Source organism: Balearica regulorum, chromosome 8, assembly GCF_011004875.1.
Source record: "Balearica regulorum gibbericeps isolate bBalReg1 chromosome 8, bBalReg1.pri, whole genome shotgun sequence".
NCBI classification, from domain to species: domain Eukaryota; kingdom Metazoa; phylum Chordata; class Aves; order Gruiformes; family Gruidae; genus Balearica; species Balearica regulorum.
In genome coordinates, this window is record NC_046191.1 from 16,210,847 (window position 1) to 16,227,624 (window position 16,778).

At 45.3% G+C, this 16,778-nt stretch overlaps 1 protein-coding gene across 1 annotated transcript; it reads left to right on the top strand.

Moving 5' to 3' along the window:
* Positions 1-788: 788 nt before the first annotated feature.
* Positions 789-10,793, top strand: DNASE2B (deoxyribonuclease 2 beta). Its single transcript, XM_075759802.1, has 6 exons — positions 789-995; positions 4,804-4,981; positions 6,243-6,324; positions 7,340-7,501; positions 9,011-9,208; positions 9,775-10,793. Exons 1-6 carry the CDS (start codon positions 883-885, stop codon positions 10,128-10,130), a joined length of 1,089 nt encoding a protein of 362 aa, XP_075615917.1. The 5' UTR covers positions 789-882; the 3' UTR covers positions 10,131-10,793.
* Positions 10,794-16,778: the final 5,985 nt, after the last annotated feature.

The window sequence follows — 16,778 nt, forward strand, 5'->3', positions numbered from 1 at the left end:
GTTACGCTAAAATATCCAGAGCTTATTGCACTAGGCTGAAATATCCCATATTTGGTGTCAACATCTTTTCATGTAAGTCCACACCTTTAAGTGTGAGCATAACAGGGAGGGAGAAAGAATATTTTCCACAGCAAAATGTAAATGGCAGCTTTTATGTGTGAGCTGCTGAAAACATTATCAGATTTAAAATTGCTCAATTCAGATGTGTTTGTTCCTAAAAGAAATGCTAATGCATTTAAAAGATAATTTAAAACAATAAATTACTGTGGCTCAGAGATCAGAGCGGTTTCTCTGGCCGTCGGTCCCTGTGGGCTCAGTCCCCGCAGGCAGATGAAGCCCCCTCTGCCAGAGCCGGGCAGGGCTCGGCGCTCACCAGGAACGCTGCGAAGGCTGTGCTCACTACAAGGGCTGGATGGAGAAGTAGTGAGATGGAAATGATTTTGTTTGGCTTGTCTGAACACAGAGTTTTATTCAGATAGTTGTAAAAAAAATTCATACTTCAGTCACACAGCACTAAAAAGAAAACAAAAAGGGTTTCGGTATCTGCAGCTTTTTTTTTTTTTTTTTAAGCAGAATACCTTGAATATTTTGAATATTCAAAATACCACCTCCTAAAATACAAAGATATGTTTTCTCAAAAACATAACTTTACGCCAGTCATTTTGCCATTTTGTTGCCCGAAGGAATTGTGAGCGGTTTCCAGCAGCTGCCGGAGCCTCGGCCCTGCTGCCGGAGCCCAACTTCCCCGGCTGGCTCTGCCGTCCCGGGCCGGCGCCCGGGGTGTGCTTACTGCCGCGTACAGCAGCAGCTGACAGCTAACGCAACACAACTTCTCCTTTTAGAGCCTACTCAGTGCTCGCCCTGTGCAGCTGAGAAACCAAAATGCCTGCGGGATCTGCATGGTGTCAGCCTGCTTTGTTATTGCTCCTCTCCTCCGCGCCGCTGTGGGCAGCTGAGATTTCCTGCAGGAACGAAGATGGGGAGGCAGTCGATTGGTAAGTAAATACCACGCAGGGGAGAAATGCTGGGTGAGTAAATAACGCTTGAGATTAAACCGCGAGAAGTAGGTGGATCGCTGAGAAGTAATGCTTAGCAATCACTGGTTTAATCCTGTTTGCCTGTGAGTAGTAGCTGAATTTTGCGTTTGGAAAACCTAGGATAGGTTATTGAAATGTGATTTCATTTCACTGAACCAAGCGCCCTACTGCATTATGACTAACTGTGAAATAATCATGGTTTTACAGAGCGTTCGTGTCTCACCATCAAAGGGAGCGTAACCTGTGTTTGGGTGCCAAGGCTGTGCTCACCGGCAGCAGCGCCGGGGTGCCCGGGCCAGGGCTCCGGCTCGGGGCTCGGCCGGCTGAGCCGAGCGGGCAGAACCTCCCTATCTCGCCCTCAACCTCGTCGTTCGTACCCGATCGGCAGCGCGGTGGGACTCGTCCTCTTGGTGCCGCCCCCACAGGGATGCGGGAGAGCGCGGGGTGGGGATGGCAGCGTGGGAAAGCGCCGTCTGCGCCCGGGGGCTGCGGGGCACGGGTCGCTCCCCGCTGCCGGAGCTGCCGGCGCGTTACAGCTGGCACCGTCCCGCTGCCAGCGGTGAGCCTGGGTTTGGGTATTAAGTGATAAATTGGATTAATGCGCTTTGAAGATGAAAGACGCAAAGTACAATGACATAATAATATCCAGCCCAGGTTTAAAAAGTGAAGCGAGGGCTCTTGAAAAAGAGCGTGGAAGCCTCTCAGAGATAAATACCGACCGATTTAAAAAGAAAAGTGTCTGTCTTATGGAGCGATGATTAGTTTGGATACAAGTGACAAAGAAGTAGGTGCTGTTCTTGCACGTCCCTTCCCGTGCACACAGAGCCCGCTGCAGGAGCAGGAGCTTGCATGCCGCAGGCGGGCTACTCGAGCAGGGGCGTAAAGCCGGCTTTGCTCTGTATTGGCATAGCATCAAACATCTGAGGGTCCGGTCCATCCCTGTGACTTGTCACCCTTGCCAAGGCTCTTCTGGACAATGTGATTTTTTTCAGGAATCAGACTCTTTGTTGATGCAGCTACCCAACAACTTAGAGGTACAAGAAATTTCTCCACAAACCACAATTATTCCTTGCAGAATGAGTCTGTGTGTGCTAAAGCTAAAAAAACCCCACCAACCAGACCAAAACCCAAACAAACAAACAAAAAAAAACAAAAAAAAATTTACCATTTATTTCTTAAATGAACGCAATTTTTGTATCCAAATTCTCTGAGAAATTCTGTGAAAACTGTGACGGAGTAATTCACGCGTGTGACCACCAGCACCTGGGACCCACTCCAGATGGGGGGGGTGTGTCTGCACAGGTAAAAACATGTTCTCTTCTGCCACGTTTAGCGAGGAGGACATGGGGGATTTCCTTTCCAATGTGCCACGATCAAATGAATGAGAAACTTGCCTATCTGCAGGGCTCATCCTAGTTTATTGACAAGAAATAGTCAACTTTTGCCTGATTCTGGATTTGGCTGCTGTGAGGCTGATGGGAAAACAGAACTGAAACTGCTGAGAAAAGCTTCCTCTTAACCAAAAGATGTCGATGCCCTTTCAAACAAACACAGCACTGCAGGTTTTATGTTCAGACAGCAAGAGCTTTATGTGAGTTCCTACTGTTCAGTGGTTTCATCCTGCAATATTCCATAACTACTCGTTATTAGTAGTCACGCACCCTTTCATTTGCCGCTAAACCGGAGGAATCGCTTGCCTCATCTGACGTGATGCCATCTGTGCTGCCCAGCCGTGCCCACAGGTCCTACCCCCACGCAGGGCCTGGGCTGGCAAAAGCCTGCCCCGTGCTTTCATCCCGTCGGGAGCTCGTCCCGCCGTCCTCGCTGCACCTCGCACAGGGGCTGCCGGAGCAAATGGCCGTAGGACCGGCCCTTGAAGGAGGGCAGAAAGGCTTTCCTTTATTCACCCCAAATCACTGCATTCTCTGGGAAGGTTTCAATGCAAATGAAAGCCAAAACTCGGCTTTCTGAGAAGTGTTGGGTCAAGGACTGAAAGCCATGGATGCACACTGTTTGGGTTGGGGTTTATGGGGGTTTTTTGGGGGCGAGGGGGTGAAGTAAAGATGTGATTAAGAAGTAAAGATGTGAGTGATTGTAGTCAGTTTGCCTTCAGTCACAAGCAATGTGACAATGCTAATCGGGTATAAGCGGATTTGCTTTTCCTTGGTTCTCAGGAAAATAACTTTCACTCCGCTCCCACAAATGCCTAAGCTCTTGAGAAACTTCCCGTGCACAAGGAGCAGTGAAGACTTTTATACAACTTTAATTGCTAATACACTCAGCTGGCTTTCTGAAAGGGCCAAAACACACATCCACACGGAACTGGCAAGCAATGTACTGATCGCTTAACTACGAGCATTTCCGTAAGCGTACCTGCTAACACGTGTTTGTCAGGTGCACGGCTGTGAACGTGCCGAGAGCATAAATCTTCCAATACATTTCAAAGCAGTTTGCAAAGGCTTCGTATACTAATTCCTGAATCAGCTCGTACTACTGCAACTACTGTTACTCCTCTCCTTCCCAAACCTTCAAGTAAAGGTGCGATCAAGTAAAGATGTGCCTCCTCGTGCGTGGACAGCTCTCCCCAGCCTTGCTATATAAATCACTTCCTTCTCCTCTCTGTGATCTGTCATCAGCAACAAATTTTCCTGAGATGTTTAAGGAACCTCGCTCACCCCGTGACAATGCAGGTGGATTACCAGGATCACCAGTGGTGTGTGTTTCTCTTCTGTCTGTACACGTACGTTTCCCACGGATTAAATATTCCTCTAGCAAAATGCTTTCCTGCCACTTCTGACCTGCTTTCAGAGATGCCGTTTCTGACCGACTTGAGACTGTAAATCAACGGGGCAAGGCGTACTCCTGAAGTGATATACTTGAAGGGTTAAGCACAGTCAGGCTGCATTTTTGTTAAATAGTATAGGACTGAAAATAATGCCACTCGGTTCTTACTATTGACATAAATAACAAATTACTCAAGTACAGCACTCAAAGAAAGTGGCTCGATTAATTGTAGTGCAATTAATCCCATGGACTTGTGCACTGGGAAAACCTGTTTACTTCATCAGGGACATTAATATGAATTGAGCCATTTACTCACAATATTCAGCAGTCTACGATTTTGAAAAGATTTGTGTTTCTGGCTAATGGTTTGCAAACATCTGGTCTGTGACAGTTCAGCAGAGTGCGAGTCTGTTAGGAAAGGTACGATTGGAACGTTATCATGTGGCTTTATACTTATTTTGTGGTTTTAATATGTATAAACATAACATTATGCATTTTTATAATTTTAATACATATTTTTATCTATTTCATATAAACTTACATAATACAAAAATGTATTGGTAAGAGATGTCTAGGTTGACCATGAGAATGTCAGACTGAGTTTGGGACCTGGGGTTCTCTACCAGAACCAGGAGCAATAGGGATTTGGTGATTAAACAGGACACCAAACCAGGGCTACTTCAAATTCTCTCGGGGTACCAACAGCAGTCTGGCCACAGCAACAAGTTTGGTGCTGAATCGGCCTCCCTTGCTCACGAAGAAGCAGAAGAAATTTGCCTGCAGCTGGTACTGTGCTGCCAAACTGCTGCTGGTCCCTGCGCTGGGTCACCTCCTCGAGGCTGAGAGATGTCCGCACTGGTCCCCTCCAGCGTGGGCATCCCCGGAGTCACCCTTGTCTCTAATCCTCAGGTGGGAAGGAGATACCGATTTACACATTCAGACAGGATGGGTGCAAAAACCCAACTGCTCTCCACTGTTGCAGGTTTGCTCTTTACAAGTTGCCGAAACACGCCAAAGGAGAGATTCCCGTGCTGGGGCTGGAATACATGTACATGGATGCCCTGGCTCCGCAGTGGCAGCTCGGTAAATACCTCATCAACATGACGCAGGGTGCTCTGGGACAAACGCTGGAGCAGCTGTACGAGATGTACGAATCTGAGGCAAGTGACATTTAATTATCATTTTGTTACTACGCTTACTTGATATTACATGCAAATGAAACGAAACCAGCCAAAATAAGCATGTAGAGGTATGACGGACCTGACTGACTAGATCTACTAAAACGTGTCAAAGGCAGCGTCTTGACAGCTGGGCAGACCATTTGTGGGTTTGGCCACAATCAGAAATTATCCTCAAACTTCTAATTTCTAGTTGAGCCTTTCGCACTCTTACAGTATTGCCCATCAAAAAAATGAGCGTTGGTACATAGTCCCTTTGGCTGCTTCTCTGCCATTCATGTTGAGCAACATCTGAAGCTGTGAACTGGCTGTGAACTCGGACCAGGGCCAGTGGTGACTACTACAGACGCTTGTCCTGAGCCCTCCCATGTGCATGTGTTTCACGCTCTGTCTCAAATCAAATCTGGGTTTTGCTCTCCTCCCTGAAGTCACCGTGACCGCTTCAGTGATGATATGCTGCTTGTTAGGCCTTTTTTTCCCCTCCACAGTCAGACACCTCATTTACATTTGCGTGAAGCGATTATAAAATACCACAAGATCTGCCTACAGTTGTTTTTTTACCATCGTACATGGTATTCTTGGGAGTCTGGGCGTGACCTTGCATTTCTGCTGTGGGTTAGTGGTAGGGAGTCATTAATTTATAGGTAGAAGAGCTTCCCAGAAGTCAGTCAAATATTGGCAATCTGGTCAACTGTCCTATTCCAGGCCTCACTGTAATTGTTTACAAAGTAAGTCACGCATGTCCCAACTCCTTTAAAGTTCTCTGTTCAGGGGGAATAAGGTCTGGCCATATGCAAGTATTTTGCAAAAAAACATTAATTGCTTGTCCTTCATTAGAACACTTGTCTATTTTTCCTCAGCAAATGTTTTCACTGCATCTGGTTGCTAAATCAGAGAGAGGCACAAAAAAAGGAGGGGGGAACTTTTTTGCAAGCGAGTGCCCAAGAAGCCCATGCAAATGGTCTCAGTGAGCATATTCGACCTCTTGAGGAAGGGCTAACTGCAATGATTGATTGAGAGAACTTCCACTTTGTATTAACCGGGACCCTAATGCTGAGTCTTCAGGTTTATTTTACTGTAACTTCTGCAGAGACAGCGTCAGCTGAGTTGGGATAAGGATTAGGCTCGTGACGTTCACACGGAGAAGTTCTGAATTCTTTTGTCTCTTCCCAGCAGAAGACATTCACTTAAATGCCTTCCTTTTACTCAATGTCATGTTTCAGAAATGTGTGTTTTCCTGCAGAGGAACAGCATTGCATACGCAATATACAACGACGAGGTCCCTGAAGCAGACGCTGGCGGGTGGAAAAGAGGACACACCAAAGGTACAGGGAGAGCTACTATTTCCTCCTTTCTAAAGTTGTGGATAGCATCTACCTGTCTGTCCGTCTATCTGCATATCTAAAATTCCTGCCTGAAGCAAAACTGGAGAATGATTTGCATGATGCGTGGTTTGTTGTATAGCTATATGTGCTGCAGCTTCTGTTTTGGTCTTGCTATACCTGTGCTGCGTTGAAGAACTCTTAGGGCTCCCGGCCCCTTTGTTTTTAAGAGTTGTAACTCACATAGCTCCTTTCGGCGTGTTCAGACCCCGGCGTCCTGAGCCCGATGGCACCGGCAGTACCAGATGTGAAGGGAGAGGCACCCTAAACATAAACCCCTCCAAACTCTCTCTGGGACAAGAAACTGCTGCCAAGATCGTGGAAGTGCTAAAGGCTGTGGTGAAAGTAAAGCAAGACTTTAACTAAACGTAAACGTCAGCGGAGGTATAAACGTTCCCCTGAGGAAGCAGGTGGGGTTTGCCCAGCCTGGCGCAGATGCCGGCATTTTCAGGGCTGTATTTGCAGGCCGCAGCAATGGGGACGGCCTGGAGCCCCGGAGCTCCCTGCTGCGGGGGGAGGCACAGCCCATCTCCGCTGCGCCCCCGGGAAGCAGAATTTGGTCTGGGGAAGAAGGCGTGGTGTTGATGGAGTCTGTTCCCCCTTACTCAGTGAGTATATGAAGGGAAGGAAAATGAGCAGTGGAGAGAGGGTCGCAGCCACTAAGTCATCAGACTTTTTGAAGACAAAGTTTGAGCAGAGAAAGGTTTTGAAAAGATATTTTTTTTCAAAAGAAGCATGGAGTCAGGCCATGCAGGAGAGAATTAATGCAATTTTAATGCAATATTAGCGTCTCCTATAATCCATTAATCTACTCTAGAGCCAGTTTACTGTAGACATTAAGACATTGAAGTGTGATGTCTGCAGCAGCAAATCCAAAGCAGGACACAGCTCTATCGTCTCAGGGCTTTTTTCCTCCTTAATTCATTTGTAATAACTTTTTTTTTTTTTTTTTGGACAGGATTTCTGCTCTTGAACAAATCACAAGGCTTCTGGGTGATTCACAGCGTGCCCCTATTCCCTCCCATCCCTGAGGATGGTTATGGGTATCCAGCTACTGGGGAGTCCTACGGACAGACGGCCATCTGTATAACCTTCAAATATGACCAGTTTACAGAAATAGGTATGAAAAGCTTCTCCCTAAGAAAGCCTTTGCCCCACCGCACCCCTCTGACTGCTTTCCTTGAGGCTTCGCCTCAAAAATTGCTTGATCTTGTGCCTTACTGTCAGATTGGGAAACCAAATGGGGCCTGGAAACAGCGTTGTTGGCTTCAGTTATGTTTACCCAATGATTTACTGCGTGAATGTGGGAAATTCACTTTTCTACTCTGTGTCCATCTCCATGGGGACTATTGGGATAAGAATAGTCATGAGTGCGTATCGAGGGTAAACTCAGTCCATGCATACAAAATGCTTTGGAAATATAAATGAGGGTGATTAATCATTTTTAACAGTAATAGCTCATCCAGCTGCAATCCTCTGTAGTTCTAAAAATGTCAGGCAACCACTGCTTGAGCTGGAGTAATAGCCTTGACTCCTTAGAAATAGGAATTATGGAATAAATATCACCCAGAATTTCCCCAGAATTTCCCAGAATATCCCAGAATTTTTGCCACATAAAATACCAATACTAAAAATAATTAACACCCCCCCCCCAAATCTATACAGTAAGATTCAGAACAATCTGACAATGATCAAAAGGCATTACAAGAAGTCATACTGGCACGCTCCTTCATGCTTTTCACGCTGCTTTTCACTCTTTTCTCAATTGCAAACCTCAAATGATATTAATGAAACACATACGCTGTGCAAATGGCCAGGCTGGGCACAGCGCAGAGCTATCTAACCAGGGTCCTGTTTGTGGCAGGGCATCAATGCATGTATTTAGGGAAAGAGGACGAGAAAATGAGAGGCATACACTAATGCTTTTCCTGCTCCATCCTCCCAGCTTCTGGTAATCTGTGGTTCAGGGATTTCCTGAGCCGGAAAGACTGGAAAGTTCCTGATGAACTGGTCTTCCATGAACTCATCTAATGAGCCCATTTGTTCCCTGGCTCGCTACGATATCCGTGGCAAGGACTTCTACAGTTAAGCTGCGCGCTGTACAGAAAAGTAAATTTCTTCTGCAAATTCAATCCAGACGCTGAAAGTCAAGCTCTGTTCTCCCTAAAACCAAAGCAGACCCTCAGGCAGCTCTTCTGTTTGCATTTGGCTTGGCAACTGCAACTGCCTGGAAACTACTCCTGTAAATACGGACAGGCTTGGACTTACACGTGCCATCTGAGCCCTGCGTGACTGCTTAGAGGCTTGGAGATGAGCATGGGTGGAAGTGGCGGTGGACCGAGACCACCGGTTAACAGTTGTGCTAAGAATAACGAGGTGTAAGCAGATAAACCTGAGCGTAGTCTCCCAGCCAGTTTACGTGCTGCAGGGCCAGTCAGAATACAAAGCAATTAAACATGGTTTTGGTTGCTAAGATAAGATACTTTGACACTGAATTCCTCCAGGAGATAGGCTGTGAGGATTAAGAAGGATTTAGGTTTCCTTTCCAAGGCAAAACTTTACTCTCTTGATTGCTTCGCTTTAACCCATTCTAATGCTGCGTGTGTCCGTTTCTCTGGGTTTTTCTCAGACCAACAGATGCTGAGTTATAATCCGGGAATCTACAGCTGCTCCATCCCTACCATCTTCCAAGCTGATCTCCCCAACCTGCAGAAGCTCTGTGCAGGGTCCAGGCTGCCCTTGGTCCCCTTGCGCCACCTCTCCAAGCTCCAGTCAGCGCAGGGGGAAGCCTTTCTCCACTTTGCAAAGTCACACTTGTTCATAGATGGTAAGAGAGCCTGTTGCTCTACCTATCACACATTCTCAGGCAAGAAATAAGCAATTAATATATTCTTTGACAATTAGTATTTTCTCTGAGGGGAAAAAAGAAGTTCAACTTCAGAAATAAATGTAACAGAGGACAAGGAATGCCATCCCATCATATTTTCTCAGCCCCACAAAGCAAAAAGCTCTGGTCCTTCAAATGCCTTAAGGTGTTTAACAACGGGATGTTCAGAAAATTAATTTCCTCTTATTCAACAGCAACAACAAAGAACAAAAATGGGATTTGACTTATCTGCTTTTTTTTTTTATTATGAAGAAGGCTTGATTTTTTTTTTCCTTTCTTTTTTTTTTTCCTGCTCATTGTTTGTAACAGGTTTTCCAGGAGAAGGAGCAAAAGTGGAAATGAACTTCTGAAAGAAAAGTCAAACTAAGGAGGGGGGTGGGGGGAACCCCCTCAGGCTTACTTTATGCATTGGAGCGAACCAAGCCCAGTTTAGGTGATGCTTTCAGTCCCTTCTTAAACGAAGGAACATTACAGACTAATTTCCCACACCCTGTGTTATTCCCCAGATATCTACGTGGCCTGGATGGCGCAGGAACTGAAGACCGATTTGTTGGCTGAATCGTGGCAGCATTCCGGCCAAAAACTTCCCTCAAATTGCTCTCTCGACTACCACGTCTACAACATAAACCTAATAGGGACGCCGTTTAATTCCACCTTTTATTCCATTAACGATCATTCCAAATGGGCTGTTTCAAGGGAATACAAAGATCAGTGGACCTGCATCGGAGACTTAAACCGCGCTGCTGAGCAAGCCTGGAGAAGCGGTGGGTTCATCTGCACGCAGAACGAACACATCTACAGCGCCTTCAGGCGTTTGATAACCCACTACAGCAGTTGCACTGATGCTTCCACAAGGATCTAAGGCACGATTCCTCCCAAACAGCACCGCCCCTCGTTACACAGAAAGCGTAGGAAACGTCTCCCTTAAATATTTCGCTCTGAAAACTGGCCCTGTGAGTTGCCAGATGTGTGGCACCTTCACCTCGTTAGCTATAAAAGCAGGCGGTTTGCAGGAAAATTGCGGCCGTTTCTCTCCGGGTGCCGGAGCAGCAGGCTCTGCTCGGCTCTCGACCCAGACGCTGCCGCACGAGGCTGCACCAAAGCACATCGCTGGGAGCGACCGCGCACGGGCATCCCCGGGGCACCTTGTGAGCGACGCTGGACGCGGGCCGGGAGGAACTGCAGAGCTAGGGGCTGGGCAGTTAGCAAGAGAAAAGTGCCCCCAAATGCTTCAAAATCGCCCCGTGTTGCAGGCGCTGTCGAGATTGGTCACAGCGTTTCTGCTCAGTTTGGGGCGAATCTCTTAAAGAGCTGACGGAATTGGATACAGCCAGGGAGACGAGTAGATCTGTGGACAGGAAGGCTTCATTTTTACCTGATTAATAGTTAGAGAAGCAATGAGCTTTAAATAATTTGTAACCAATAGCTTGGGAGCATTTCTAGTGCTTTTATTCCTGTACAGCAATCTTATAAACAAATAAACATGTCTAAAATATGAATAAGCAAAATAAATTAAGAGCAAAAATGGTCTGTTTACAGTCTCCCTCTTCCGTCATTACAGTTATTTGTGGTTGGTTACAATGTTTTATAGCTGCCGAAGGAAAAATGGAGACAATTAGGAGGAAAAAAAAAAAAAAAAAGAAAAGAGAAGAAAATATTTGAAGGAAGATGTTATTTCACCTACATTTTCACACTACAACAAATGTGGCTGTTAACTTTCAATACCTCCAGTCTCAGGCTTAGGACCTGAAGTTTGCATGGACTTGCTATAAAGACAATTTGCAAAACACTCTTGGGTTCAGATTTCAAAAGCGTATCTGTATTTAATACGTTCCTAAATATATTTACAGGGTTATATCTCACTTGTATTTTTTTTTCCTGAATTGCTAATATAAACCCCAGTCTGAAGAGCTGGCTGTCCCGCTAATATTTCTGTTTTGCTGTGTTCACAGTCCCTACCATTAATTCTCCACACCAGTGTCTTAAAAGGAAGTAGATACAAAGAAATGCCTCGCAACTACACGAAGCTGTCAAAGTTTTCTTTCCTTTTCAGCCTGAAAAAATCAACCAAATGACAAAGTGTACAAGGTACCAAACAAACTAATTTCAGAAAACTTTTGTGCATAATTCTTGGAGAAATAAAAGTAAAGTATCTGGCCTGCTTAATGGGAGCATTGTCCAGGAATAGATTTTACATTTAGTTGATCTGGATCGGAGGCAAACAGTGAAAAAAATGTGGATAGTTTAGATATTCTGCACAAAACAGGACAGGTGGCTATTTCCCCCTGCGTATGACCAAATAACATTTGATAAATAATTTGCTCGATAATGTTTTTTTCTCTGATGCTTGTCAGATTGGTTTATATATCTTCGTTGTTTTACTAGGGGTGGTCAAGCAACACCTATTTGTGGCAGTGACAATTGCCAGTGACACAGAACACTGATGGTAGGGCGTCACTCAGATAAGCCAAGATAAAATTCATTCCTCTTGTCCACCTTTCCATGGCAGACACTGACCCAACCTAACCTGTCTGAACTCTTATATCTTGCCTACAGCTTTGCATACGCGTGACCTCAAAGTACAGGAATGGTGAGAAATCCTTCAGTGGAGACACCGCCGGTGAGGTTCACTGCATCGGAGGGCACCTGGCCTGTGACATGACCTGTGTTTCTCACGGCAGATGCTCAGCTGCAGCATTTGGGTCACGGAGTTCAATAGCGAAGCGCCTCCATCCACTGGCTGTCCCAGCAGTGTGCCCACAGCCCTGCTCCCCAGGCTAGAAGACAACTGTCCATCACTTGACTTGAAGTGCTGATTGTTATTCTTCATTCTGTGATCAATCGGTAGTTGTCATAAAGCTTCACAAGACAGCTTACAACATTCCTCTTCCATTATACCCAAGGTTGTTAGCCTCCATTTTAGCTGTTACTGAGGAGGCATAAGGAGCGGTGGGAAGAGAAGCCGTTGTACCACACAACATCACAAGCACCTCAATAGCCAGGTTGTGCACGCACTCATGTCAGTGGTGCAGCAATAAAAGGGCTGCAGGTCTGGTTCTCTGATTTTTTTTTCACTGTAAACAGTTTTAATTCAGTTTTGCTTTCATTGTGTAACTTCCATATTTGCATATCCTGGTATTTCTACTACACGCGTTATGAAACACGGGCAGACTCTCTGTTTCCCGAAAGAGACTGATAATCAACAAGAAAAGCCACACAGATTTTTAAAGGGTTTGTAACTCTCAGGCTTCCTGTGCAAATGCAAGACCATACGCCACGTACTCAACCTCATGTGCCCTCACAGCATGCACTGTGATTAATCGTTGGTGTGAAATACTTATTTTTGCATATTATATATATAGTCATAGAGTTTTTAATTTTAAAATGTGCTCTTCTTTTTTGAAATGCCAAACACTCAACAACTATCTGCCTGTCCTGGTGACTCCGTGCTGCCTTTGCTGCCCACTGCCGCCCTCTCGCCTGGACAGAGCTCCTCCTGCAGAAGGGGACGTCTGGTGCTGCCCCCTCCGCGATTTCTGGGGGACCCACCCGACAAAGCTGATCCTGCAAGAGGGCAGAAGTCTCAGACCCTGGCGTGGAGAGGGGAGAAAGCTGGTCTGTCCTCTGGAAACTCAGAGTCTCTTCTCCTCAGCGTGCAGGTATGGCTATTCCGACCCTTGGGCTCTGTTCTAGTTAGACTAAATGAGAACATTTATTATACATGGAAATTGTTTGCTGAGGGAGTAGGAGAGGCCAAAAGCAGACATTATTAATCCACTAAACATTACTGTACTGCAGCCAAGTTTGTAACAAACACAGCAGTAGGGATCGTTGTTTGGTATAAATTGCCTTGTAATCATTTTCACAAGCCGAGACTCGGTCCCAGCACGCCTGACAAGCTCGCGAGGGGCAGGAGATGCAAATACAGCCTCTTGAAATACAGCCTGCCGCCCGCTCACCCACCAGGACACGTCCTGCCCTCACCACGGCCACTGCCAGCCCAGAGCAAGGGCAGAACTCTCTCTCCCTGTCACTGCTCAAAAAAAATCCCCATGATTTTTCTATAAAGCCCTGTAACCCTGAGGATGCTCCTCTAACACCGGTAATTGGGGATCGTTAGGGCAGTGGTTTGCTGTGTTGGAAGAGCACAGTTTTACACCAACTTAACACAAGAGGTCAAAGGATTAGACATTAGCCTCACTGGAAGAAAAGCTAAATAAATAAATAAATAGAAATTTGAAGGCACAAAAGCTTACGCTCTGTGAAGTTTAATTCCGGCTGGGCAAAGATAATATTGGAAACCAGGCACAGGCATCGCAGCCCGAGGGCAGCTGTTATGGTGGGATTGGTTCTGGTGTCTCCACCACGACTGAAAATACATTGAGCTCTCATGATGGGAGTGATGAGCAATGTACCGGAGAATTTCTCCAGGACACCTGGGGCTCCGTGCCAGCTGGCTGCCAGCAAGTCAAGGGAAGCTTTGGGAGAAATTTCTCTGAGTTGGGAACCTTCCCTTCTCCAAGGCACGCTAACTTAGCCTGGCTCTTGGACTTGTCACAGAGGTTCACAGGTGTGTTTCTGAACCACAGCAAACTCTGCTTCAAAGTGTGCTAGACTGCACTTTTTAGAAGTACAGAAGTCCTGCAAAGTCCAGGAGGTTTCGATTGTTTCGCTGCCAGTAATGCCCGTTCTCGCAGCTCCCCTTCCAAACCACACGCGCTGCTCCCCTCTCAGCCCCTCTGTGTAGTTCTCTGCTCTCAAAATGGAAAGTTTCCAGTAAACACATCTACCGTAAGTGCCTGTGCCAAACAGGGCTTCCTCAGCTTGCCTGCGGCGTGAAGGGAGAAGGGTTATTTTTGCAAAGGCATATGGGCCTCTCTCAGCCCTCTCTCCTACTTAAGTACGTACACTCCTCACTCCTGACAGTAATGAAATTCTCAAGAACATCATTGTGAGAATTTGTTTTAATGTATCAAAGCATCGTTGGCGTTAATAGCATAGTCACATAATTATCCCCAGAGAAACTTCCACCCATATGTTAACGCCCATAAATTATTGTGTGGATCTCTTTTATACCTTTATTTTCAGTTTCTGGGAAAGATACATCACTGGGTGCTTACTATAGCAATTGCTTCAGAACGTGTAAACTGCCGATGCCCTGGGTAAAATGTTCGGGAGACAAAGTAGCACTGGCAGCGCCTTCTGAAAGCTTGGCGTAAGCCAAAGCCTAACCGTGCTCAGAGCGTGATGCAAGAACATGATGCACCTCTTTTATTTCACAAGAGATTTCTTAAAAAGACACAAATTTAAAAATGAGAATGAAGATGAACAGAAATTTATGTTAGGCAAAGCATGAAAAAAGCCCCTCGTAGCAGGGAATAAATTCTTCATAGTACAAGTCAGAGAGCCTGATGTGAAATGTCAAGCTAGGCTATCCATATCTGTGTTTTCCAGATACCCTGGTACCCCGAGTAGCTTAGCCATATCTGACACTTTTCTATTTAGACTGGAGGTCCCAGATTAAAGGCCTAATCTGCTGAATTCTCTCATAAACCTTATGAACTTGGTGTGAATGCAGTAAAAGAAGCTGCATATGAACTCAGAAATCAGTTGTAGCACTTTCAGATCTTGGCCTCAGACAGGAGTCAGCTCATAATATAATTTTTAATGCAGGTCCATTTATGCTTATCTTTTGGGGTTTTAACTGATTTATCCCAGCATTAAGAGTATGCTATTCCATGAATATGTGATATGTTCATTTTACTCAAACTGTTAAATACAACGCATTAAGACTTGAAAAAATATATCTTGCTTTTTATAAACACCCGTGTTACACTTTTACCCAAGTGATTTTAGCAAATCCTCTTGATTTTATTTTTTTTCAGTTGAGTGAGTTTGACATTTCTACATAAGGCGTCTGGTGACTATTCTGATTCTGCTGTAAGAGCGATAAAAGTCAGGAGCATTCTTCCACTCCTTTGATCACTCTGCAGCTTGGGAACTGCAATCTGATATTCAAATATCCCAAGCTTTACTGGAGTAGAACATAGTATTTAATGTTGCCTGCTAGAGTGCTGGCGATTGCTGCAGCGGTTCAGTGCAGTACACTTGTACTAGCATTACCTAATTTATTAATCATAGAAGTTTTGCATGCAAGTTAGCCACACAGCCGTGCATTATAATACAGTAACGCAAAAATCTGTCTTCACATGCATTAATGCCTGCAAATAAGTGTGTCACATTGCAGCAGTACACGGTTTCCCCATGACATTCCAAAACCTGCCAAAAGCTCGCTGAAAGCCCTATCATCAAGTGTTTTCTTTTTCGTTCCTCACCTCTGACTCTCTGAAGTGTGAGAGCATTTAGCTCCAAGGCTTTTTTGTGTCTGTCTTTTTTTCAGCTTTCCTTTTTGGGCTAAGATTCTGCCAGCCAAAAGTCTGTACTTCTCTTGCTATAGCGCAGTTTTAAAAATGTATTTTTGCACTGGTATGAGTACGCTTAGCACCGCTGTCCACCACTTCATGATCGGGATGAAAAATGCCCAGCCCAGTACGCATTTCAGAAACTGTTTCCTTCCCTGCTCTGAAAGCTGCTCCAGTTCCCACACTGACCTCGTAAATCCTAGGCATTGTGCAAAGCAAATCTGCATCTTTTCCCTTCTTGCTTTCTAACTATGCCAAATGCTCCTTTGACAAAACTCAAGGTGAGAATGAGGGAACTGACAGTTTTGGATGGGACACTTTGCAAGGAAAGGCCATGGAAGAAATGCTGCACAGGAAAGAAGGACAATTACTACAGTCATGTTTCCACCTGCCCATTAACCTGCCCTCCTCTTTACTGCCCAAAGACCAGGAAGAACCAGCAAATGGGAGGAAAGAGCTTGCAAGAGAAATGGAGAAGAAAACTCAGAAGAGAGAATGAGGCAACTGAAGGTGAGCAGTAGAGAAAAAGTAAGGGAAGAGCAGAAGGAACACTAGGATGGGTGACACCAGGCAGGTCAGAGACCTGGAGTTTGGTGACAGAGAACCATGAGGAGTTCACTGGGCAGAAATCCAGTTAACAGGATGTTTCACTTACTATGATAGTTACTTACCACCCATTTTACAGACACAGCCTCCACAGGCTATGGCACAGAGAGGTAAAAATGGCAGGCATAAACTGAAGTGATTTAGCCAAGTATTAAATAAAAACCCACCCACAAACCAACACCCAGACAGAAAGTCGCTGTCTGTTACCAAACCTACAAGAGGTGGGGCAAGGCAAAGGCAAAAAGCATTAAATATGTAAAAGTAGGAGGGAGAAATTCATAAGCTAAGCTAAACAAGTTGAACCACGCATATTTGAACAACATGCTAAAACATTTTTTTAAAGGAGGAAGCTACTATTAAGGTTTAAAGCCAAAAAAATACAATGAAAACAAAAGATGCAAAACATTCACAAGAGTAACTGCAGATCATTTCATTTCGGATCGTGACACGAAAGCTAGCTTCATTCATTCATTGAGAGAACT